Raw genomic sequence first — 26,167 nt, 5'->3', positions numbered from 1 at the left:
TTTTAGCTAACTATTTCAACTCCTTATCCATTAGGCTACTTTAAGCTAATTATTTATCTGTAAGTTATTGCTAACAAAGTATTTAAATTCTTGGTTTGCTTGCTAATTGTTTTTTCACTTGTGATGTAGCACAAAAGTAGCAATGGTGTAACGAAAAATACACATTATAGACATTAACACAAGACATAAAACAGACGTTATAATTTGTTAGTTGTTTTTGTTAGTGGGAGTATTGTACGTGTGCATGGATGAAAGTGTGTTCTGTGGTCTTCCTTAATGCAACTGTGATCAGAGGAATGTGCAAACGTGTGAGGAGGAGAAGGATGAGAGCAAAAGTATAATAAATGATGTTGACAAGTCATGGTTCTCTACTTCTCACCTTTTATTTCCACATTTCTTGCAGATGGTTAAAGTGTCGGCCACCCTGGAGAAATAGGTCAGTGGAACAACAAATCAAAGAAACTCTAACTGGCGGAAATGAATGTCTGTCAGTTAGCGGGTCGACAACAGTGTTTGCCAGCTGAGGGCCAGCCTAAGGCCCGGGCGCAGGCAGTGACCCAACCCTGTTAAATGAGAACGACGACAAGAGTACACAGAGAGCAGCGATGGCCTGCTTTGTCCTCTCTCCCTGTGCTCCCTGAATAGCTCTCACACAAAGGATATCGTTATTCCTCCTCTAATTACCAGATGGAGAGCTGTTTTTCTGCCTCTCACTCCTCTGCTCTCACCCCAGAAATAAAGTGCTCTGTGGTGGCGACCCCTCAGCAGTTATGAAACAGTCTGGTGGACAACGGGGCCCGAGCGAGCCCTCATTTACTCCTTCAACTGTACAATATGAATCTTATTTGAGCCTCCACCGAGACCATTTTATCTGCACTCAATCTGTCGGTTTATGCGATGGCCAATCTGTCCGGTCTCTTCCTGTCCCTGCATGGTTTCGTTGCCAAAACCAATCATGTCTAAGGCATGTCACCAATTTCACAGCCTTGGTTTTAGGCGGACGTATCTAGGCCACAAGACACTCTCCATCTGCTCTTCTGTGGCCAAAAGCCTTGGGAGGTCACTCAGGGGAGGGAGTGACGGTGAGAGATGCACCCAGCCAGGGATTAGGCTGGTACACCAGGTCCAAGGGGAGGTGAGATTAAAAGCCAGGAGCAATAATACACATGTGGTGGAAAAACACACTGGCTGGCTACGCTCATGTTTCCGCACCACGCACTTTAGAGCTGTCATCGAACAAACGTCTCCCACCACATGAGAACAAATTAACACGCTTTTAGGGATTACAGTGTTGCTGTCAAGGTCACCAGTTCCTAGTGTCGCCCCCGTTGACACAGACGGCAACAAAAAGTGCATCCAGGTGAAAACTCTGCCTTTATGACAACAGGAAGGGTTTTGCATCACGCAGCAGCTTCCACTGCGAGTTCACGGTGTTTTGTTCCGCAGAGATTTGTGTTCCCCGTCCTCAGCATATCATGCAGTATTAAATCTCAGTCATACCCTCCTCTAACCCTGTCATCTGGAAAAAGCCCTGACCTCAGTGTGGATACGGAGCGGGCTGGTGGAGGACAGGTGTGACTCAGCACCACCTTTGAATGATCCTCTCAACATCAAGGGCAACAGTCCCCTCATAGGGTCCTTTAAATCAATTTAATTTTTGTGTTTCCGTCCCCAGCACACTCTCTGATGGAGGGAAGGCTGTCAACAAGGAGGATTTGGTAAACATCTCATTGGAGATTAACAAGGAGGGAGTCTTTTCTGTGTGTGCGTGCGTGCATGCGAGTGCAAGAGGAGGGAGGGAGGAAGGGAGGACTTCCCAGCATGGGGCAGAGGGAGGGGGTGAGTCGCCTGGTGGAGGGGACTGAAATGTCCTTCATATAAACCGGTGACAAAGTGCCGAGCAGCGGCCCCCGGGAAGCAGAGATCACAGCCAGCGCACAGAGACACACACACACACACACAGAGGAAGAAGAGGAGGAAGAGGAGGAAGAGGAGGAGGAGGAGGAAAACCGGAGCACCAAGCACCGCGAACAAGCGCTGGATCCACAGCCACACACCGGAGAGGAGACACGGAGGAAACACTCTGCAACAGCAAACAGAGGAAACTAATCCGGACGGAGCATCCTTCACCCCACCGACAGGTACACTGAATATATTTGGGATGAAGCAACACTTCACTCGACAGGTCGCCGCAGAGTAGGAGCATTAATAGCCTATTATTATTATTAATATTATGTAAGGATATTACAGTAAAATATGCTCCGCTGCAGCAGATGAAATAAAAGGTCAGCGTAAACTCTCAACTGAAATTCACCAGACTCCATAGAAATAAATGCATTTTTGATTTTTACTAATTTTTTCCAAGGTTTGTTTGTGTGATTTAAGTTGCAGCTTTTGTCAAAATGTTCTTAATATGTTGTAACTTTAATGTTTTGTACAGAGCTGGTGATTTATTTTGAATTCAAAATGTTAAAACAGCTGATTCACATTTTTTAAATAAGTGTGTCTATTGGATTTTATAATATACTTTTTATTTTCTGATTTTTTAATTATAATATATGTGGTATTTTATATTATACTACAAATTTGACATCAAAAACAGCAACAGAAAACAAGTTAGATATGAAGTAGGACATTAAAGTCAGAAAGGTATACCTATAAAAATGCACGTAATTATGTTGTATTCAAGAGGTTAAGACAAGCAGACTTCTGCAGCCTCTAGAAACGTCATCAAACGGCACCATATCTGATCAAAAGTAGAATATTTACCCTTAATCATAAAAGTAAGTTGGTCTAAACTTGGTCTGATGGCAGATTTCTGCTGATTCACATTTAATACATCATTTTATTGGAAGAAAAACTGCATAAATTACTGAGCGTGACGCCTCCGAACATGTCAGTTTTAATTGTTTAGCAGTTACTAACAGATCAGGGTTGCAGACACCAGTGAAATGCTGGTAAAACAAGCAAGTTGCTGCTTATGTGAGTCACTCATCAGCCAAAAAGAAAGTCTTTTGAGAGGCTGGTTGGTTTTGAAATCCACCTGCCACAGTGGCAAGTGGACATAAAAGTAAATTTCCAACCCTGTTATAGCTAAGGATGTTTTTATTCTGTGTTGTAATGTGTTTTTGTTGCATAACAGAACAGTTTTAACAGTAACACACTTTTAATTCCTTTCCCAAATGAAATCTGGAAGGTGAGAGGAAACTCATGCGTCAAAGATTTCCATATTTTCTGCTTTTATTGTTGTTTATCTTTGTTGCATAAAATCAGAGCCACACCGGACCTATCCAGTGCCATGCGGCCATGTCCAACAGATTTGTTTAATTCGTGTTATGTGGGCTACACATCCTCCAGCCGTTTGTCAGATTAAACAACTACGCATGTCATCCATCTCAGCATGGTGCCTCAGTCTCACCTAATTAGGCTCACCCTGTCTACTAGGTCACCACATGCAGAGCACACATGGAGCTAAACAGCCTGTGCTGGATGTCTCACTCACACTATTACTCACTGTACGCCATGATGACTGATAATAAAATAACTGTGGTGAATGATTTTAAAGTGTGCATGCATCAGTGAGAATTATTAACATGCATTTTATTGTATGACATCAGACTGTGTGTGCATTGTCTCTGATTTGGTGAGTCAGGTGTCTTTTGTCTGCTGCTGTCCACTGACCTGTTTGTGTCTGCAGAGATGGGTGTCACCTCTCGCCCCCTGCTATTGGTGTGCGCATATTTGGCAACTGCGCTGATTGGTGGAACCCACTCGGAGGGGGTGTGTCTCCAAGACGGCAAGCACAAGACCACGCCCGGCCCGGAGCCACACCTGAGGGAGTGTGGGCTGTATGCCGACAGTGAGTGACTGTGTTTGTCTTGAAACGCTGCATGTTTAATGGTGTAAAGACAACCTGCGAAGGGAAATATCAGAGTAAATCTCCTGCCTGACAGCTGGCTCAAGTGTTGTTTTTTCTGTCCTTGCTGCTGACAGATAGCTGCTGCACAGAAGAAGACATCCAGGATATCTCCCATGTTCCCTCTGCCATCAATAAGAATGAACCCTGGGACAAGTGTGGGCCTCTGAGCTCAGAGTAAGTCTCAGATATCCCTCTGATCCCACCTCTTAGCATTTCCACCTGAAACCAATATTTTTATATTAACTATAGATCACATGACGGCTTGTTTGTGAAAGGTGTCGCTGGTAGTGTTGAGCCCACAGAGGATTATCGCTCTGCAATATCCCTCAGCTCTACGGAGCATTATGTCGTCTCTAAGCTCAGTGTTTTTGTTTTATAGACAGTAACTTTACTTTTGCAGTCTTGTTTGTAGGAAAAAAACTTCTAAAAATAGCCTGTACTCTTCCTAAGCTGAATCATGTTGTCTTAGACTTTTATCTTCTATATTTGCACTCCTGGATTAGTGCAGTAAAGAGATAAAAGATGAATTAGCAACTAGTGCAAGCTAGTGAACACTGTGGGGCATTTAGCTGTGAAAGGAGTTGGTGGTGACCAAAAACAGAGCTAAAAGAGGAGAAAATATTTGTTAGGTGGCCAAAAAATGATGCCAAATTAACACTAATAATGATTTCTATCTGATTTATGTGTAAACAATAGGGCTGTCAAGCGATTAAAAAAAATAATTTACCGTAAAACTTTAATTAACGGCCTGGGCTAGTATTTACTTAAATCACTGAAATCAACAGGCCTATATTTGAGACAGGCCTTTCAATTCCTCTCACACAATACTGTTGCTCAGTATATTTCAGACTTGACGTTCTCTGATACTAGGAAAATTTCTTATTGCAGTTCCATCTGGAATTTTTTTAAATGTAAATGTTTCATTCTCAGCCACTGTGGCCTTCAATGACTCAAAAGGTCAAAGGGCACCATGGGACTTGATTAATCAGCATACAGTTTTTTTTAACATGTTATTTATTCTGTGATTAATTAATCAAAATGAACATGTTATTTTGACAGCCCTAGTAAATAGGCAACTGTTTCCAAACAAGTTCACCTCTAACTTAAAGGTCCAGTGTGTGGGATTTAGTGGCATCTAGTGATGAGTTTGCAAATTACAACCAACTAAAACTTCTCCTGTGTGCCAAACATGTAGGAGCAGTGTTGGGACGGTTACTTTTGAAATGTAATAGGATACAAATTACTAGTTACCCTGTTAAAAATGTAATAAGTAATGAAACTCTTTTAATTATGCCATCAAAGTCATTTAAGTTATTACATTTTTAACATTTTGATTACTTTTTTGATTACTTGGCAATAGAGCTGAAAATGTTCGGAAATAAGCTACGCATGCCTGCACGGCAACAAGGTGCAAAGTAATCTTGTGCATCTACTCGTCCATTAGTAGATGCATTCTTCCTTCGTACAGCAGTTGCCAAAATTAGTACATCTACTCGTGGACGAGACGTTTGTGCTCTTGAAAGCGCGAGATGTAAACGTTAATGGCGTCCTCCTCGGCTAAGCTGTAACGTTAGCTAGCTCAGTGGTGCTAGGTGAGCTAGCAGTAGATGCACGCTTCCTTCTGCATGGTGATATTGGTGATATTGCTCTGTAGAAAGTAAATAGTTCCTACGTGAAACTGCTCACAACAAGGTCTATGGATTATCTTGAGTAACCAGGTCATGATTTCTGCAAAGAGACATTGCTGTTGAGTTTTTCAGATGTATTTTTTTGGCGCTTTGAACATCACAAGCTGAGTGCCATCTAGTTCCATTATATTGGAGAGAAGGCAGACATCTCTACGGCTGATAACTCCAACACTCTCCAACTCACACCAGAACAATCTAGACTAATAATAAGCACTACATGTAAAAGGAAAAATATAAATTTGATTTTGGGGTGAACTGTGTCTTTAAGTAGACTTCATTATGTTAACTGGTCCCTTCTTTCCCTCTCCTCAGGTGTGAAGGCTTCCTGAAGCGTGTGTCATGTTTTTACCGCTGCTCCCCCGATGCCGCGCGCTGGCCTCACCCCCACCGCCGCTCATACATCCAGGCCGTGCCACTCTGCCACAGCTTCTGCCGTGATTGGTGAGGCTGCCACACACATTGCCAAACAAATCTAAATCAAACTCAGTATCTGTCCCCCTTCACCTATAAGACTGTCAGGAGAGGGATCACCAGCCTGTGCAACAACAGCATGCTGTGCCATCCATGCCAAGATAGAGTGTCAAATAAACAGCAAAAACTGTATGACACAAGAACAAGGTTACATATATCAGTCTCCTCTTATCAAGGAGGCAGAAACATGTAACAGCCAGGGGACTCACAGCAAAATGAGAAGCAGCTTCATGTCCACGTTGCTTTATTTAAAACACTAGCGGTGCTTGTTGTCAGGAAAATATGAATATTACATACCTTTCTTTAATAAAGTTTGAGGTGCATATATTTGTATTTACAGTGTAGTGTAATATTATGGAGATACACTTAGTCCCTTTCTTGCAGAGAGTTTTATGAGATGGTTGATACCACTCATGTCTGTACAGTAAGTGGGTGTAAAGTAAGTGTAAAAAAACACTTATAATTTTACAGACTTATGTTGACAACAAACTCCAGGAAGTTACTGTGCACTGTGTAAGAAATAGTTTGACACCCTGTAAGACAGTGAATTGTTGTTTTTACAACACGGGTTTCATAGATATTAAACAAATGAGAGATATTATGCTAATTAGCAGGGCTGCCTCTGACTAAAATCTTCTAGCGGACCAATAGTTGGGTCCATTAGTCGACTAGTCTCCTGCATGTTAACGATATGTAATGATTAAATGATATATTTTGGTGGTTTGAGTTGAAGGTGTGAGAAAGAATAGTATCAGTAACATTGTTAACACTGTGCTACATTACAGAGAAATACAAAACCGTACTAATGAACCTTCATTAATATAGGCCTATATTTTATCTAGTTTTATCTGTTACATGCATTGTCTTCTTTCAAGATACACTTCTGTTTTCACAGGAAATTAATGTTTACATACAGTCTCTTTCAAAATAAAAGCACTACGTCAGTACAACACTGCGAATTGATGTTTCTTTCCTTAACGTGGTTGGGTTTAGGAAAAAAAGAACAGAGTTTGACTTAATCTTTCGGGAAGCGAACACTGGCCTCTCAGGTGAAGGTCAGTGGTTGTTAGACCCATCCATCACCACTCCTACCCACCTGGCTCGGACTTTCCGCCCCCTTAACTTATGTCTTTGTCCTGCCACGGTTCCTCCTGACGCCACCGGGAACCATTACACAATAACGGAAAGGATGGCTTTTTTCGTCTGTGTCTAATGCTGGAAGTCAGTGACCAAGCGCTGGTTTTCGACGACTTCGGAGTGAAACCGGGTTGCTTATGCAAGTTAAGTTACTGTTGTTAGGTTTGAAAAGAAATGACTTACCTTAAAATCACTCAAAGTTCACACAGTTCCGAACACCAGTCTCCTGGGAAAAGTCCCATATTTTGTGACCCATCCACCGCCCCAACCTTCCTCCTTACAAGACCGCTTCCCTCTTTATTCTTTACTGCTGTCAGCATTGTGGTCACATGATCACAGCCTTCCAAAGTACATGGCTCATACACCAATTACTGGCTCATGATTAGGTAGGATGCATTCAAATTTTGGCGCATCACTTTTCACAGAACAGCCAAATACAAAACACCCATGATTGGTGACTAACAAGCTGCTGGACACACAACAATGACGCTAAAAATCACAACCAGTTTTGTTGTTGGTCACAAACAGTGGTATACAGCTTGACAGGTGTCTCGCCCAGGTGTCACACCATCTGCCATCCCCTCCACCTCACGATGCCAAAGTCAGCTCACGTGCAACATCACATAAAAAAATGATATGATATGAATGAAATGTGCAAATGTAACATAATATCAAAAATATTCTTCTGGCAACTGCATATGTAGTGTACAGACATGAGAGCAATGTAGATGCTGTCATCTAACTCTCAGCACGTAAGCAAATGGTGAACTGTTCCTTTAAATAGATGTGTCCATCGAATGAAAAACTGGCGGTTATCTGGTATACAATACGACTCTTATAGGATACAATATTCAAATAAGAGAATTACAGAGTTTACATTCCTGTCTTCAGGTTTGACGCCTGCAGGATGGACATGACGTGTGCTCGTAACTGGGCCAGAGACCCCAGAGGACAGAACTGCACTGGAACCTGTGTTCAGTATCAGCAGGTAGGCTGTGATCTGCCACATCTGTGACTGGAAGCTTACATAACCTGCACAGACCTTGAGTTGCTTTCTTTTCCCCATCAGTAGCAATCAGACATTTGGAGTATTTTTAGCCACTCCAGCAGCAAATGGTTTCATGGATGGTAATTTTTGGTCTTTGGTCCAGACTGAAATGTCTCAATAACGCTTGGATGAATCGCCATGAAATTTGGTTCAGATGTTCATTTCCACCTGAGGGTGAATCTGAATCACTCCGATCCCTCATGTTTTCATCTAGTTCTATCATTCATTTGTCCAGTACTTTGGGTTCATGACTAAATACCTGCATAAGAGGTCAACACTGCAGCAACACTTGAGGTGTGGAGCAGGTGGACCCAAATACAGAGACTGCAGCAACAGGCACTCAAATAAGAGGCCGTTTACACGTACACGGTGATTTTGATAAACGGAGACATCTTCCTTCGTTTGTGCCCTTCGTTTACACGCAAACGGAGATTTCTCCTCTGAAAACGAGTCTTTCTAAAAACTCCGGCCAGAGTGGAGATTTTGGAAAACTCCGGTTGCGCGTTTGCATGTAAACTGAGATAAACGGAGATAAACGGAGTTATAGGCAGCCGACGTCACAGTATGCGCCGGAACTTGCGCCTGTGTCAAAAGTGCGACCTATGTTGCTATGGTGACAATGGATACATGGAAGGCTTGAGCCTCTCGTTACACTGCCACCTACAGGTTTGGCATGCTCTTGTGTATATATACACGGGTAAGTGTAAACGAAGATCTTTTTGAAAACGGAGATGGTGAAATGTCCGTTTATGAAAATAGCCGGCGACGTGTAAACGGCCTCTAAATATCTTCTTATTCAAGGTTTGAGCAGGAATCTGATAAGTGGATGAGGTGCAGGTGGAGACGAGGGCGGAGGGGCTCAGGTGAGGGTAATGAGGTGATTAGGCAGCAGCTGACTGGCAGGGGAAAATCTCTGTAGCTGGGAAGAAGTAATGAGGTTGATGCAGGGCAGGTGTGTAGAGGGACAAATGAGGGAAAGGCAGCACAGGAACAACAGGAGAGGAAAACACAGTGAACAAAAACCGGAAAACACAATCCTCTTAACAATAAATAAAGACTTAATAAATAAGTAAACTTTCTTTATAGAGTGCTTAAAACAATGCAGGATTCAAGTAAAAAAATGAGGCGAGTTCAAGAAATACAAAGAACAATAAAAACACTATCACTGAAGCAGATAAGCAAAGCTGGCAACTAATTGCCCTGTAGATTGCTCTGTAGTACAGCAGATCAAACAATTAGAGGCATACAAAATAAAAGAAAACAATAACCGATGACAACACAAGATAAGTTTTAAGAAGTGATTTAAGAGATGTCACTGATCCAGCAGCTTCAGATCCTCAGGCAGGAAGCTCCAGAGCTGAGGGACCTTGACTGAAATAGCCCGGTCACCTTTCGTTTTGAGTCGGGACTGAGGAGCAGCCAACAGAGCCCTGCCTGAGGATCTGAGGCCGCGACCTGGCTCATAGTTGAGCAGCATCTCAGCACTGTACCTGGGGCTGAGCCATGAAGTGCTTTAAAAGTGATCAGTAAAATCTTAAATTCTGAAACTGCCTGGTAACCAGTGAAGAAAGACTAAAACAGGGCTGATGTGTCATGTTTTCTAGTGTTTGTTAAAAGAGAGAAAGGACTTGATTTTGGAGATGCTTCTTAATTGATAGAAAGAGGACTTGTAATTTGTTTTATTTAAAGGAGAGGTCACTGTCAAATATCACACCAAGGGTTTTGCCTGCAGATAGGAAGTCAAGATGGTTTTGTAAAATAGCGACGGATTTTAGTGGACCAAAGAAGATGATTTCTGACTTAGGACGCATTCACACAGGCACACTTTGGTCCACTTCAAACGAACCCTGGTCCGCTTCCACGGATAGTTCGGTTCATTTGGAGTGGTGTGAACGCTCATTCGAACTCTGGTGCGGACCAAACGAGCGAACCCTGGTCCACTTGAAAACTGGGGGTCTCAGTTCACTTGCAAGTGAACCCCACTGTGGTTACAGTGGGAAATACAAACAGTCTATCCAGCAGTGAACCAGTGAGAGGAAGTGATGTAGAGCGCATTACATTTTGGTGTTTGGTGTTTTTGTGGTGACCAAGCCAGCTGAAGGGGATGGATTTCCGTTTTTGGTCATGGCCAATCGATGAGCCGGGTTTTCTTCTTCCTCATGCTTTTTTTCTTCCCAGTCATTGGTTGTTTCAGGCAACACCGCCCCCAAACAAGCAGCTGTTGTAACTGTGTGACGTTATCCAGGTGATTTGGTCAGCTTTAAAAAGTGCTCTGTGAAAGTGAACCGAACCAAATGAAGGTGTGAGTTTTTCGGCATTCCCCGGCCAATCAAGCCGAGTCCCCCGGACTCTGGTGTGAATGCACCCTTACTGTCATTTAACTGGAGGAGGTTTTGGGACGTTCAGCACTTTATGTCAGACAGACAGGATAGAAATAAGTATGTAACGTATCGTAAATGCATCGCCTGAGTGACTGTAACAAGATCGTTTAGTATTATTAAGAACATTGAGTGAGCAGAGTTTAGTCACGCCTGAGCTGAGACTTTCTCAAGAGGTGTCAGAGGTTTGAATCCCAGTCACAAACCTTCAGAGCTTGTTATTTGAGCTGCGTGCTCTGCAGGTAGAAGGTCAGAAACCCTTTCACAGTACAGTCTGCGTGTCATGGTCAAGTGAGAGCACGGTAAGAGAAGGGTTAACAGCGCAGGGCGGCGCCGTGGGCTGAAGCATGAAAAGGTTCAGTCCTGCTTCAGTGGGCAGAGGCCAGCTGGGTGATTTTAAAAGGCAGAGTCACCGAGGGGCTGCAGCTGGGACGCACAGTCACACACCACACTGACACTCCATCTATCTATCTATCTATCTATCTATTTATCTATCTAGACACACACACAAACAGAGGGAGAAAGAGACCAACAGATAAACACACACCCTCTGACCTCTGGCTCTTTGGTGGATATTAGATGATTAGGTGAAATGACAGATTTGTTGTAGGAGAGAAAACTCAAAGAGAGGTCGTCTGAGTGTTTGAGTGTGTGTGTGTGTGTGTGTGTGTGTGTGTGTGTGTGTGTATGTGGAGCGCCGCTAATGGCACCAAATAGACTCCAATAAATTTAGGTAGCTCTCAAAACAGAGTGTTTTAAACAGCTCCTGAATACAAAGAAATGAGTCAGTGCATTCAGCACGCTCAACAGATCAGCCCTCAGAGAGAGAAAGAGACCGCCAACAAGTGCCTGCCTCTCGCAACACTTTTGGAGGTCACCGCAGCAAAGCGTCATTGTGTTTCCTCTTCAGTCGGCGGAGATGCGAGATTTCACAGTGGGGCCTCCTCGTGGTCTGAGCTCGCAGCACTTCAGTTCACCTCAGCGCTGAGACGTGCTGCAAACAGATACTAACTATCTCTGTCACACAAACATCTCACAATTCTGAGTTTAGAGATTTTTAAACTCAAATGATCTAATCCACAGATTAACTAAGAGTTGAGAAAATCCTCCTTAACGTTCCTCCTCTTCTGAAAAGTTCACCTGATAGATAGGAACTAAACGCAGGAGTGTGTGTGTGTGTGTGTGTGGAATAAATCTGCACAGATACAGTGAGGATTTGCAGAGGATGTCAATTTGCATAGAAACAAGCTAATGCATTTAAAGGCACACATAAGCACACACACATCCACTGCATGCAAAGCTCCCTCTGGCACTCTGTGTCTCACTCTGTCTTTGTACTCATTGGTAACATTATTTGCCAGCCAAGGTCTGATTTATCTCAGCATTAGACACTCTTTCTGCTCCGGGTTTGGTGGGAATGAGGTTACATCAGTGAAGAGCGGCCGGGCGCCTGGCACAAATAACATCCACAGCGACATCTATGAGATGGAGTGAATTAATGGTCCAAGGAAGGAGAGAATGATTATACGAGGTTACTGAAGTTACAGCCTGCAGATTACAGCGTAAATACTGAGAACATACTAAAGTACCAAAGAAATAATTAGTGGGTATGTACAGGGGGCCAACAGCCATAGCCCACATGTCTATAGACTGTATAAAATAATGGACATAGCCACCGTGATGTCACCGACTGGTTTACTGTCTCCCATTTTGAAGCCTTGACTTTGAAGTAACCATGGATGTATTAGGATGATACAGCACTGGCGGAAGGGTCCCGTTAATTTCTATGAGTCGCTTGGAGGCACATGACGCCAAAATGGTTCATTTAAAATGACCCAGATGATCAGCACTGCTTCCACTGAGCAGGCGCACTAGAGACTTACAGCAGCCAAGCACAACCAAGTGCAGCCGAGCCAAGCTGAGACTTATGCTGGGTTCAGGCTACACAATTTCAGCCTGATTATAGCCCGACAAGGCCGTCATATGGTGTCAGCTCAGTTCGTGAACGGCAATGATTATCATGTGCTATAATCCATCATTTTATCACGTGTAGTGTGTCATGTCAGACAACAACCATAGTTGCAGCTATGTGACCCGCCCTCTAGATAAATGACTCGCGCACCATAGCTACACATCAGTCCGTCAGCCCGGGAGCAGAAGTCTTGACGAAAATGCTTAAGTAGCAATTAGCTAGCTATAAAGTATTTCAATAAGAGAGAGACGGCTAAGTTTAGGACAAGGGTAATGGGAAGGCTACATCTCGTTACTTATGCTAATGTTAAGTTAGTGATTAGCTAACATTAACTATAAAGTATTACGTTAAAAGAGAGGTGGTTAGGGTAGGGGTAATGGGAAGGGTTACATCTCATTACTGGTGCTAATGCTAAGTTAGCGATTAGATAGCTGGAGACCGGTAGCTGGAGAGGTGCCAGTTCACCTCCTGGGCACTGCCAAGGTGCCCCTGAGCAAGGCACCGAACCCCCCAACCGCTCGGAGCAGCCCACTCTGACATCTCTCCACTTAGGGCATGTATAGGTCCAGTTTGTGCATGTGTGTGTTCGGACCTGTGTGTAATTGACAAACAGAGTGAAAAATTTAATTTCGCCTCGGGGATTAACAAAGTATGTAAAAATCAAAAAATTAAAAAAAAATTAAAGAGAGGTGGTTAAGGGTAGGGTAGGCGTAATGGGAAGGGTTACATCTCGTTACTTATGCTAAGTTAGTGATTAGCTAATGTTAGCTATGAGGTATTACGTTAAAAAAGAGGTTGTTAAGGTTAGAGTAAGGGATACATCTCATTACTTATGCTAATACTAAGTTAGTGATTAGCTAACATTAGCTATAAAGTATTACGTTAAAAGAGAGGCAGTTAAGGTTAGGATAAGGGTAATGGGAAGGGTTACATCTCCTTATTTATACAGTGATTTACGTCTTCATGTATTATAAATTATAAAGTAGATTATTGCTATATTTGGTCTCATTTATTCACTGCAATGTAGCATTGTAGCAGGGTTCAGATAGCCGTTACGTTGTTGGATTTGTCTTGTACTAGTGGTGGGCGTGTCATGTACGCTTCAAACGAAATATGTCTGCAGCTATACATGTCTTGACTTTGGTATTTTGGCGGTCGCCATCTTGGATTTTTTAAGTCCAAATAAAAACATATTTGGACAAGAGGGTGGAGATAACCCTAACCCTATCTACTAGCATGGTTAGTACGTCTCATTTACAGCAAACTATGTAAATGCTAATTTTTGCTAGCAAAACCATCAAACAAAATACACTTACTTGGAAAACTCAACATACAGCTCTGTAGAGGGTCTTTTAGCTCAACCAAATGTTGAACAAAACGTTTTTGGATGACCAAATCAAACTTTAATGAAATGAAAACACATGAAATAGCGACAGCCACGGCTCACCTATACTCTGTTAACCCCGTATTCCCTCACCCCCTGTCCTCTCTCCCTGAATTTACACATTGATTGATGTACTAAACAATCGCACATTTGTCTGTCATTATCTGAAGTGTTAAATTTGAAATAGTCAACGCTACCAACTGCATTTTGCTCAGGAATACTATAAAAGTCTGTTGACGTCCATATAAAACAGTATTTGAGAATATTTTGAACTGTGTAACTGTTCAGTAAATCATTCCTGTAGTCATTTGTTGTAATTTCTATTCAGTTACATAATGACTCTCATCTAATTCTGACCTTGACCCGCGGCCAGAAAAATCATTGCAACAGACGTCTGCTGTAAGAAAAATGGATCTTTTTTTCCTGTCAGTGTCACAGATTTAAGTCCTCTGTCTTTTCTGTTTTTCTTTTCACACTGGGTGTAGTGTCGTAGGTTTCAGAAAGAAGGGCAGAATTGAATAAGATAAGGATGGGAAGGACAGGATAGAGCCTCAGGAAATTTCAGTATCTCACTCATTCGATCACACCATGTTGTCTAAAACCACTTGTGCTCGAATTAGCTTTGGCAGCAAACCATGTCTGCCTGGGGACGGACAGAAATGTGTGTGTGCAGCCCAGTGTGTATTATGGGGTCGCTGCGATAAGACCTAAGCGTCAGACACAGAGTGTATGTAGTGGAGAGAAATAGCCGTCATCCTCTTTGTCCTTCGAACACGGTACATATATTACAGCTTTTTCTTGTGCGAGCACCCTGTGTGACTCAGTCTTAATCCCCCAACAGACAGGAGGATGAAAGGAAGCAGACGTTGGGGTGGGGGTGTGCTTTAGAGTAATGGAGAGAGGAAGAGACATACAAACAGCATGTGCAGCGATAAGAAAGAGAAGGATATAAGATTGAAATGAGCTATAGAAGGAGGCAGAGACGGTGACTTGGCAGTACGTCTTAGGGTGCTTTCACACGTGCCCTGTTTGGTTCAGTTCAATCGAACTCTTTGTTTGGGCAGGTGTGAACACAGCAATCACACACAAAACAACCAGACCGAGACCTTCTTGAAGAGGTGGTCTCGGTCTGGTTACAAACGAACTCTGGTGTGGTTGGTTTGTGGTGAGAAGGTGTTCCGACCTGGATGTGAAGCAACTGCAGTCACATGACACATTGTTTGGGTTAAACATGAGCATGTTACAGTCCTGGAGGATTATTAATGTGCACCTCCTCCTGTACTGCCTTAATATGCACATTCAGCACATCCAATGCATCAAAACATTGTTTTCTAGTTGGAGCCGCGCCTCGTTTTCAAACTGTATGGTTTGACTAAAATGAACAATGACAGCAATATAGTCCACGATGAGCAGCGCTAAAATCAACCTGCGTAGTTGTCCCTCCATTGTGACATTAGAAAGTGTCACATTTATCTTGCAAGTGTACTCTTCTTCAACGTTTGCTTTACTTCCTGGATTTTTCCCACATGGAAATTCTGACCAATCAAGAGCAGCTTTCTCACACAAGGCATTTGATCTGGTCCTCTTGTAAATGCTGTCGTGAGAACACGAACCAACTCTAGGCAATTATACAACTTTGGAACAACATGAGTCCCTGATTCAGACCAAAGGAGACCACTCTAGGTCTGAAAGCACCCTTAATGACTTGTTATGAGGTTGTCAGTAGTGAGGAAACAGGAGCTTAAAAAAACAGAGGTTGGACGGACACAGGAAATTGTTGTTTGCATGATCCTAAACCGATCTAAAACAAGAACCAAAATAGCCGGCCTGTTCTCACTCCAAAGTCGTCAGATACCACTGCTTTGTCATTGATTTCAACCTCAGCTACTGATGCACCAAACATTTTCTAACATGTCCAAAGAGAATGTGTTAATGTCCCGTCTGCCTCTTTACACCTACTACAGAGCAGGTAAACATAATCTAATGCAATCTGTCCTTGGAGTGGGATAGCTGATGCAGTTATTATGGTTTATTGACTTGCATAACCTTTTAGTGTAGGCTGTACAGGTTTTAGGGATACAAGCATTTAAAGATACTCAAAGAAATGATGTCACAATAAGCAAAAATACCAATGTATAGGCACTATAGACTGTTTCCACTGCAGAGTTTAAAGGGTTAAACACAAAAAACACACACTGAAACTTAGAAAATTTGCTTCCTGAACTATTTCTCAACATGTAGGCCTACACAGTTTACAGTTAAACAGCTTAAACGTTGAATTGTGATTTGTTTTTTGCAGTGTTGTGCAATATCCCTTTTAATCCGTGTACGTGTCTTATTAGAGAGGAGCAGAATTTTTCATGCTCCAGAAACCACAAAGCTAATGTCAGCAGTAATTGGAGTTTTTCCTCAAAGTATAACAAAGACTGAGCAGTGCGATGAATACCTGTCAGATAGCAACAAGGTGCCGAGCGTGACCTTTCTGATTAGTTTAGATCCGTGCGTCTACTCTGTGAAGCTTGACAGAATCTCACGGCTGCACCATAAAGAGGGCGCAGAGATGAAGTCTTTCAGATTCCAGTGTGGGCTTTTCAAGGTCGTCATGACTTGTAATTTGCTCTCAAGGCTGGTTGCAGACGAGGTGAGGCGAGCGAGAGAGAGGCGGACAAAAAGCAGTTTGCGAGAGCAGCTGCCAGGTGCCTGCAGCCCCCTCTAACACCTGGCAGAGGGTGTTTGTTTTCAAGGCTGGCGCTGCCCTGAAAGGCCAAAATCAATTATTCCAATGGATGTTTACAAGCAAAGAAAGACCATACTTGATGGATGTTGCCAAAAAAAGAGCCATGCAGAAAATGTGCATTTACTAAAAATGCAAAACCAGCGTGGAAAAAATGCACTTAGCCGAATTTTACCAGCCATCAGATGTTACTAAAGAGCTTTCGTGCTCTGAAAGTTATCAGTGATGAAAAAGTACATTTACTGAAGTACTGTTTCAGGTACTTGTACATTACTTGTGTTTGACCAGTTATATTCATATTTCATTGCATTTCGGGAAAAAATCTTGATCTTTTTAATCCACCATGTGTAACAGCTATATTTACCAGTCACTTTGATTTCATAACATATCACCTTATGAAATATGATGCATTATTGGAGATGAAAGGCCTCACACACTCAGGTAAGAGTTGTGCAAGGCTGTCTGGGACTGTGTGGGCTGTGAGGTCTAACAGAGAAAATAGAGTTGTAACCTGTCCCTGAACAAAACTAATAGAAACACATATATTTTCATCAAATAAAATAAGTTATATTCACTGAGACCTTGGAGGCTCCATGATTTAACACTTTCTGCATAATGAGTTCTTTTACTTGTTATGCTTCTGTACTTTTAGACCCTGATCACACAGAAAGTGTTTTGCAGGTTGCAAAATGCAAAGTGCGCCACACTGCCTTTTTTAAAATTGAATGCCACTGGTGGAAAAAAAACACTTTTTAATTGTTGCCAGGCAGCCACGGTCTCACCTCTTAATTCTAACCATCCCATGTAATCAATCTACTGTTTATTTAGGATGACTCGGGCAGTTTGACAACCTGCTGTCTATTGTCGGGCCGTATAGCTCTGGGTATCCAACAACCGCTACCACCAGTTTCTCCTCTATTGTTTGCCAACTGTAAACTTGTTGTCGTGACCACCACAGAAGGTCCGCCTCTCAGATCATCTGATAGGATAACGGGAAAAAAGATGACACTAAAATAGATGACGGAGTTCAGAGAGCTCCGGCAAAAACACCGGGCGCTTGGAGCACAGAAACGTGATTTGTGTGGGATCCTCAGAATTGCATCCCTGCTTTTTGCAGATGATGTGGTTCTGTTGGTGTCATCACACCATGACCTCCAGCATGCACTAAGGTCGTTTGCAGCCGAGTGTGAAGTGCTCGGGATGAAGTCAGCACCTCCAAATCTGAGGTAATGGTTCTCTGCTGGAAAACCAGAGTTCCTGCCCCAAGCAAGGGAGTTCAAGTATCTCATGGTCTTGTTCACAAGTGAGTGTAGAATGGATCATGAAATGGATCGGCAGTTTTGTGCAGCTTCTGCAGTGATGCAGGCACTGCGCCGGTCTGTCGTGGTGAAGAGGGAGCTGAGCTGGAAGGCGAAGCTTTCGATTTACTGGTCCATCTACGTCCCAACCCTCACCTATGGTCATGAGCTCTGGGTAGTGACAGAAAGAATGAGATCGCGGATACAAGCGGCTGAAATTTGTTTCCTCCGTGGGGTGGCTGGGCTCAGCCTTAGAGATAGGGTGAGGAGCTCGGACATCCAGAGGGAGCTCAGAGTAGAGCCGCTGCTCCTTCGTGTCAAAAGAGGTCAGTTGAGGTGGCTTGGGCATCTGATCAGGATCCTCCTGGGCGCCTCCAATGAGAGGTGTTACAGGCACATCCCTCTAGTAGGAGGCCCCGGGGCAGACCCAGAACATGCTGGAGGTCTTATATACCCCATCTGGCCTGGGAACGCCTTGGGGTCCTCCAGGAGGAGTTGGAAAGTGTTGCTGGGGAATGAGAGACACTAGTTTTCTGCACGTCCCCCAAGTTCATGTTTATGTACATCTGAGTACTCCTCTCCTGACTGGTAGCTACCCATAATGACCAGCCATCATTTTGTCAGAATCATCACCTCTTCATATCCTATAAATATTTTGTGTCTGTTTCTGTAGATGTACCAACATGGCAGGGATCTCTGTGAGAGCCTGTGGGGCGACGCCTTCATGACGGTGGAGGATGAGCCAGAGGACATGGGAGAGGCCGGAGAGGTTGGAGCGGAGGGTGACGGCGGTCGCCCCTGTGGCTGCCTGACCCTCAGTCCCTCAGACAAGGATGTGATTGCCGCCCTTAGGGCCCAGCAGGATGACCCGGAGGAGCTGGATACCACCAAGACCGGCCTGCCTCAGTACCGGGCTCCGTGCCAGACCAAGCTGCCCCTGCAGGCCAGGAGCGGCAGGAAGGGGAACTCTGTGCTGCGTAAACGCTCCATCATAGTCGACGACGTGGAGGGGAGCGGGAGCGGCTTGTAGAGAGGGGTGATAGGTGGCAACATATTTAGAGATTATTGTCTAGATCCTAATCTGTCTCTTGAAATGGAGTTGCTTCTTTAACTAACCTTACCACACAGACCTAAACTGTCATCATCATTACTGTCACATTCTACATATAATCTCTATGGTTTTCAATAACACTGTATCTGGTTTATAAAACCTCCAGTAAACACCTGGTCAGTTATTTACCTAGCTAAACAGCCAGGATTTAGAAAAAAGAAACTTTTAAGATTTAAAGGTAAAATCCTTAATTATGCAAGGGCTCTGACTTCAATAATAAATATACTGATAATATCACATAATGGCTGCACAAATGTTTTATTGCCAGCTAATAGGTCGAGAATTGTTTTTACAAAAGTCAGGTATTTCATTTGCAGATGCTATTTGCACCCAGGGTGTAAGTAGTCATATTGGCTGTATACACCCAGATGCAAAAAGTAAATGTTTCTGTTACCATCTGGGTGTAAAAAAAAAAAAGATAATGTGGCTAATCACACGCATGTGTAAAAAGTCAGGGTAGCTATTCACACCTGGGTGTAAACAGTCAATGTGACTAATCACACCTGGGGTTAAGTAGTCAATGTGACTATTCACACCTGGGTGTAAACAGTCAATGTGACTATTCAAACCTGGGGTTAAGTAGTCAATGTGTGACTATTCACACCTGGGGTTAAGTAGTCAGTGTGACTATTCGCACCTGGGGTTAAGTAGTCAATGTGACTATTCGCACCTGGGGTTAAGTAGTCAAAGTGGTTATTCACACCTGGGGTTAAGTAGTCAATGTGGCTAATCACACCTGGGGTTAAGTAGTCAGTGTGACTATTCACACCTGGGGTTAAGTAGTCAATGTGGCTAATCACACCTGGGGTTAAGTAGTCAATGTGACTAATCACACCTGGGGTTAAGTAGTCAATGTGACTATTCGCACCTGGGGTTAAGTAGTCAATGTGACTAATCACACCTGGGGTTAAGTAGTCAGTGTGACTATTCGCACCTGGGGTTAAGTAGTCAAAGTGGCTAATCACACCTGGGGTTAAGTAGTCAGTGTGACTATTCGCACCTGGGGTTAAGTAGTCAATGTGGCTAATCACACCTGGGGTTAAGTAGTCAATGTGGCTAATCACACCTGGGGTTAAGTAGTCAATGTGACTATTCACACCTGGGGTTAAGTAGTCAATGTGGCTAATCACACCTGGGGTTAAGTAGTCAATGTGACTATTCACACCTGGGTGTAAGTAGTCAGTGTGACTATTCACACCTGGGGTTAAGTAGTCAAAGTGGCTATTCACACCTGGGGTTAAGTAGTCAAAGTGGCTATTCACATCTGGGGTTAAGTAGTCAAAGTGGCTATTCACACCTGGGGTTAAGTAGTCAAAGTGGCTATTCACATCTGGGGTTAAGTAGTCAAAGTGGCTAATCACACCTGGGGTTAAGTAGTCAATGTGGCTAATCACACCTGGGGTTAAGTAGTCAGTGTGACTATTTACACCTGGGGTTAAGTAGTCAACGTGGCTAATCACACCTGGGGTTAAGTAGTCAATGTGGCTAATCACACCTGGGGTTAAGTAGTCAATGTGACTATTCACACCTGGGGTTAAGTAGTCAATGTGGCTAATCACACCTGGGGTTAAGTAGTCAATGTGACTATTCACACCTGGGTGTAAGTAGTCAGTGTGACTATTCACACCTGGGGTTAAGTAGTCAAAGTGGCTATTCACATCTGGGGTTAAGTAGTCAAAGTGACTATTCACACCCAGGTGAAAGTAGTCAATGTGGCTATTCACACCCAGGTGTAAGTAGTCAGTGTGACTATTCACACCTGGGGGTTAGTAGTCAATGTGGCTATTCACACCCGGGTGTAAGTAGTCAGTGTGACTATTCACACCTGGGGGTTAGTAGTCAATGTGGCTATTCACACCTGGGGTTAAGTAGTCAAAGTGGCTATTCACACCCAGGTGAAAGCAGTCAATGTGACTATTCACACCTGGTTGCAAATAGTCATTGTGGCTATTCACACCCAGGTGTAAGCAGTCAATGTGACTATTCACACCTGGTTGCAAATAGTCAGTGTGGCTATTCACACCCAGGTGAAAGTAGTCAATGTGACTATTCACACCTGGTTGCAAATAGTCAGTGTGGCTATTCACACCCAGGTGTAAGCAGTCAATGTGACTATTCACACCTGGTTGCAAATAGTCAGTGTGGCTATTCACACCCAGGTGAAAGTAGTCAATGTCGCTATTCACACCCAGGTGAAAGTAGTCAATGTCGCTATTCACACCCAGGTGAAAGTAGTCAATGTGGCTATTCACACCCAGGTGAAAGTAGTCAATGTCGCTATTCACACCCAGGTGAAAGTAGTCAATGTGGCTATTCACACCCAGGTGAAAGTAGTCAATGTCGCTATTCACACGCAGGTGAAAGCAGTCAATGTGACTATTCACACCTGGTTGCAAATAGTCAGTGTGGCTATTGACACCCAGGTGTAAGTAGTCAAAGTGGCTGTTCACACCTGAGTCTAAGTAGTCGAAGTGGCTGTTCACACCTGGGTGTAAGTAGTCAGTGTGGCTATTTAAAACCAGGTATAAATAGTCAATATGGCTATATACATCCCATATAAATAGTTTATGTTGCTATTCACACCTGGGTGTAATGTGGCTAGTTTCAACCAGGTGTGAATAGGCAATGTGGCTTTTCACACCTGGGTGTAAACAGTGAATTTGGCCATTTACACCCAGTTGTATAGGGCATCATGCAAAGGCAAGCACCCTGGTGTTCATAGCCAACAATGCCATTTGCACCTAGGGTGTAAATACCCGATGTGGCTGTTGACACCGGGGTGTATATTCCTGGACGTCCTAGCAATACCAAAATAGGACATTAAACCAAAAGGGTCTATTCAGCACAGTTCATGTACACAGTGTGTATTCGGCAGCTTTATAGATCCCTAAAACTGAAAAGAAGTAAAAACAAATAATAAACCAACACTGACACACAGGACACAAACCTCAGTCTCCTGTGTAAAAGTCCTGTGCTCATCCCATTCACCCATCACACCCTACACCTTCCATGGACTGCGTTGCTCTTTATACTACGTCACCTGACTGTCTGGCAGAACATTTGTGAGTTTTATCTTGTAAATTTACCACTGTAATCTCAGAGAGTATCAGAGATTGGCTTGTACCAGCCCTAACCATGACCCCTTTGCCCTGATCCTAATAGCCTCTGACCTTGACACATCAACGTGGCGATGCGTGTAAGGGATGGGTTTAAATAGCTGAGTAGCTGCAGTGTGACTACTCTCAACAGGGTGCAAATAGACACTCTGTTTTTTATTTGCTTTGTATGGCTCAGTAAAACACATCACTGACACTACGACATGAGGTGTGTGAAGTCTCACACATGGCAAACGTAACGTTCTGCAGTTTAAGCGCTTGTGCATGAATCAAACATGTAGTATTGCAAACACGACATCCCTGCACCAGTACTTCACCACCCTGCTTCTCTTCTCAGTCGTCTAGCTGACTCTAATCTGTGCATTAGTCAATTGTTAAATGCAGATCTTACTGTTTGTGAAGCCGTATCGTGCAGTCTACATGTCATAAGGGATAGCGGAGAGAGCAATGATTATAATGAATGTAGCTTTCTAACAGATTACAGGACTGAACGTTAAGGGATGTGGTATGATAATGACAATGAAGAAGTAAATACCTGAGGGAAGGTTTAATATTCAGAAACAAATCTGCCTACCAGAGTAAATCCGCAGAGGCAGCGTTCGTACCAGCTGAGGCTGTTCTGGTAGTTTGATCACGTATATTACCAATGTACTGTGGACGTGTCTTTTATAATTACGTTGTGTATTTCTAGAGCGAGGCACTGTTAGATGTAAATGTTTTGTAAAAAGGGGAAACAGGTTTGTTCAATTCATGGTAAGCTTGCAGAGAGATGTGTTTCTGTGCTTTACATTCTCAATAAAGACAATATTTGTAAATGTCAACTTGAACCTGTCGTAGTTCTTTTGGTTGAACTTTGCTGTCAAACCCCTTTTTAATCTGTAAGACCCTAAAACAGTTTGTATATCCTCGTCATAGAGAGCATAGTGTCATACAGCCACCAGTCATGTTCCAAATGCACTCATTTAAATGGATTATTGTTATTACTTTACTTTTTAATATTGTTTTAGGGGCTTTTATTGCTTTAATATTGTGCAGCTGAAGAGTGACAGGAAGTAGACATGCTAACTAACTACAGGCTACAATGAGGCAAAAAACAGAGTTCAAATGATGTTTTTCCAAACAACTTTTTATGTCGGGGCTTCAGGACACTTGGATCACTACAGACGGGCAGTATGGAGATATTTTGTGGTTTCAATTATGTGTTTTTGGACGTTTTAATCTGGGGTGCCGTCAGCCTCCATTAGGTGGAGTTGTGTTGCTACCTCCTCTCCCCTTGGATCTCCGCAAGTGATGTGAGGACTCTAAAACTTCACCTGAGCCCCCCTCGCCCCCCTTACAGCCACCACTGCCTGGTTGGGAATCACTGGTGTAACAGGAAAGTCTTGAGACTCAAGCAAAGTTTTGCAAAGCATAAGATTCCTGCATGTTTATTTATCTGAGAAGGTGGATTTTACAAAGCAGTATCCTTGTTTAGAAATGCTACTGTAATCCTTTCTTCAAATACCACAACCCCCACTGAGCAGAGCTACATACAGAGTTCCTCTACACCGTGCATCAGAAACCTCAAAGCTCTGCAAATAGAAACAACACCCTGCAGATACCGAGCTGCCTCTGTTGTTTCTCTACATGCTGGACCACTGGCAGTTGCACTGAAGTTGACCTCTCTTGTACATTGCCAACTGTATTTCCAAATGTCCATTCAGTGTGAACTGAGAACAGCATTGTTTTAGCCTAAAAACAAAGTGTTTCGACAGTCTTCTTGTTCAAAACTAAATCAAACCCATCAACCCTACAGATCAGGAGGCTACTGCATGTTTGCATGCTGAGAAACATTTGACTGCAGTGTTGGTGTCTAAACCATGACCTCTACCTCTGATTATGGATGAAGACATTATCCAGTTCCATATGTCAAACCACTCACCAGATCACTGCAAACCACACGTACCTTACATGTGTACATATTTATGTGGTGGATATGTACATTTCTTTAAGTTTCAACAAAGCTGCGGTTAACGTGTGACTAGGTTTAGGCACAAAAAAACCCAACTACTTTTCATGGCAATATCCTGGCAGAAAATGCATCATTGTCTGTAAGAAACAAGCGTTTCTCAGGGCACTATCCCACCTTAAAAAGCAGCAATGTTTGTAAAAACAACTGCTTTTCTTGGCACTATCCCGCCTTGAAAGGCAGCGATGTCTCGGTAAAAACAACTCTTTTTCGTGGCATTCTCCTGGCAGAAAATGTAGCAATGGCACGGTAAAAACAACCACTTTTTGTAGCACTGTCCTGCCTTGAAATGCAGCGATATCTCAGTAAGGAACAACCACTTTTGTGCCTCTATCTCAGCAGAAAATGCAGCAATGGGGCAGTAAAAAAACAACTGTTTTTTGTGGCACTATCACGGCAGCAAACATAGTGATCTCTTGGGTTTTTGGTGGCACCATCTCAGCAGGAACACAGTGGAGGCTCAGTAAAAGCAACCACTTTTCGTGGCACTTTGCTGGCAGAAAACACAGTGATACCTCTGTAAAAACAACTGTTTTTCATGGCACTGTCTTACCTTGAAATGCAGTGGTATCTCGGTAAAAACAACCTTATGCGTAGCACTATCCTGGAATAAAATGCAGCGATGGCTCGGTAAAAACAACCATTTTTGGTGGCACTATTCTGGCTTGAAATGCAGCAGTGTCTTATTAGTAAAAAACACGTTTTGTTGCACTATCCTGACAGAAAATGCTGCAATGGCTCAGTAAAAACAACCACTTTTTGTGGCACTTTCCCGCTTAAAATGCAGTGATATCTTGGTAAAAAACACAAACTTTTTTCATGGCACTATCCCACCTAGAAATGCAGTGATATCTTGGTAAAAAAAAAAAAAACTTTATTCGTGGCACTATCCCGCCTAGAAATGCAGTGATATCTTGGTAAAAAGAGACCTTTGTGTGGCACTATCCCGGCAGACAACGCAGCGATGGCTTGGTAAAAACATCCATTTTTCGTGGAAGCAACATGCTGGCAGCAAACGCAATCAAATGCAGTGATATCTTGGTAGAAAGCAAATACTTTTTGTGGCACTATCCCACCTTAAAATGCAGCAATAGCTCAGAAAAAAACAACTTTTTTTCATCACACTATTCTGGCAGGTAACGAAGCTATATCTCTGTAAGAAGCAACCGTTTTTCGTGGCACTATCCCACCTTGAAATGCAGTAATGTCTCTATAAAAAACAACCACTTTTCATGGCACTATTCTGGCAGAAAATGCAGCAATATCTGAGTAAAAAACAACCTCTTTCGAGGCTCAATCCCAGCAAGAAAACCAACAATAACTTGCTAAAAACAGCCACATTTGATGTTTGTTGGTCTTGAAAAGTGGTCTGCAGCTTGGCAGGCGTCTCGTCCAAGTGTCACACCATCCACCACCCCCTCCATGATGACCAAGTCAGCTCATATACTATGTCACTTTAGAGATGTGGATATAAAAAGTAACATATCAGCGGTTCTCATAAACATACAATACCAACATTTGCATCTGACGATTGGGCTGCAAATTTACAGATATACAGCATGACAACTGTGTTCACCCTGCGGCTCAGACAGCTGTCACTCAGTCTCGCCCTCTCCTGACCATTGCTTTGAGGGAGGAATTCAAATAGTCTTATATTTAAATAAGCATCAGGACAATTTATTCTAACGCCATCAAAGTCTGATGTTATTAAACAGCCCGCATTTCAAATAAATGCCTTTTGGGCTCGGAGGGATTTACGTCCTTCCACAGATTCAGCTTTGAACTGACAGCAAGACTGAATCCAGGAAATAGACCCACCCCATAAATCAGACCCATGGAAAAATGTTTTAAATGAACCAACAATAGAATAATCTCATGAGAACTGACTTGTACGTGGGTTTTA

At 43.1% G+C, this 26,167-nt stretch overlaps 1 protein-coding gene across 1 annotated transcript; it reads left to right on the top strand.

Moving 5' to 3' along the window:
• The first annotated feature begins 1,997 nt into the window (after positions 1-1,997).
• On the top strand, positions 1,998-19,437 carry rtbdn (retbindin). The gene is made up of 6 exons (XM_033644384.2): positions 1,998-2,141; positions 3,698-3,859; positions 3,994-4,093; positions 5,920-6,048; positions 8,107-8,203; positions 18,703-19,437. Exons 2-6 carry the CDS (start codon positions 3,700-3,702, stop codon positions 19,057-19,059), a joined length of 843 nt encoding a protein of 280 aa, XP_033500275.1. The 5' UTR covers positions 1,998-2,141; positions 3,698-3,699; the 3' UTR covers positions 19,060-19,437.
• The last annotated feature ends 6,730 nt before the right edge of the window (positions 19,438-26,167 follow it).

Source organism: Epinephelus lanceolatus, chromosome 18 (assembly GCF_041903045.1).
Source record: "Epinephelus lanceolatus isolate andai-2023 chromosome 18, ASM4190304v1, whole genome shotgun sequence".
In the NCBI taxonomy this organism is placed as follows: domain Eukaryota; kingdom Metazoa; phylum Chordata; class Actinopteri; order Perciformes; family Serranidae; genus Epinephelus; species Epinephelus lanceolatus.
This window is presented reverse-complemented; position numbering and strand designations above follow the sequence as displayed.

Coding starts and splice junctions, on each gene's coding strand:
- rtbdn (XM_033644384.2), top strand. CDS start 3,700: ATGGGTGTCACCTCTCGCCCCCTGCTATTGGTGTGCGCATATTTGGCA. Junction 4,094..5,919: donor TGTGGGCCTCTGAGCTCAGA/GTAAGTCTCAGA, acceptor CCCTCTCCTCAG/GTGTGAAGGCTTCCTGAAGC. Junction 8,204..18,702: donor CCTGTGTTCAGTATCAGCAG/GTAGGCTGTGAT, acceptor CTGTTTCTGTAG/ATGTACCAACATGGCAGGGA.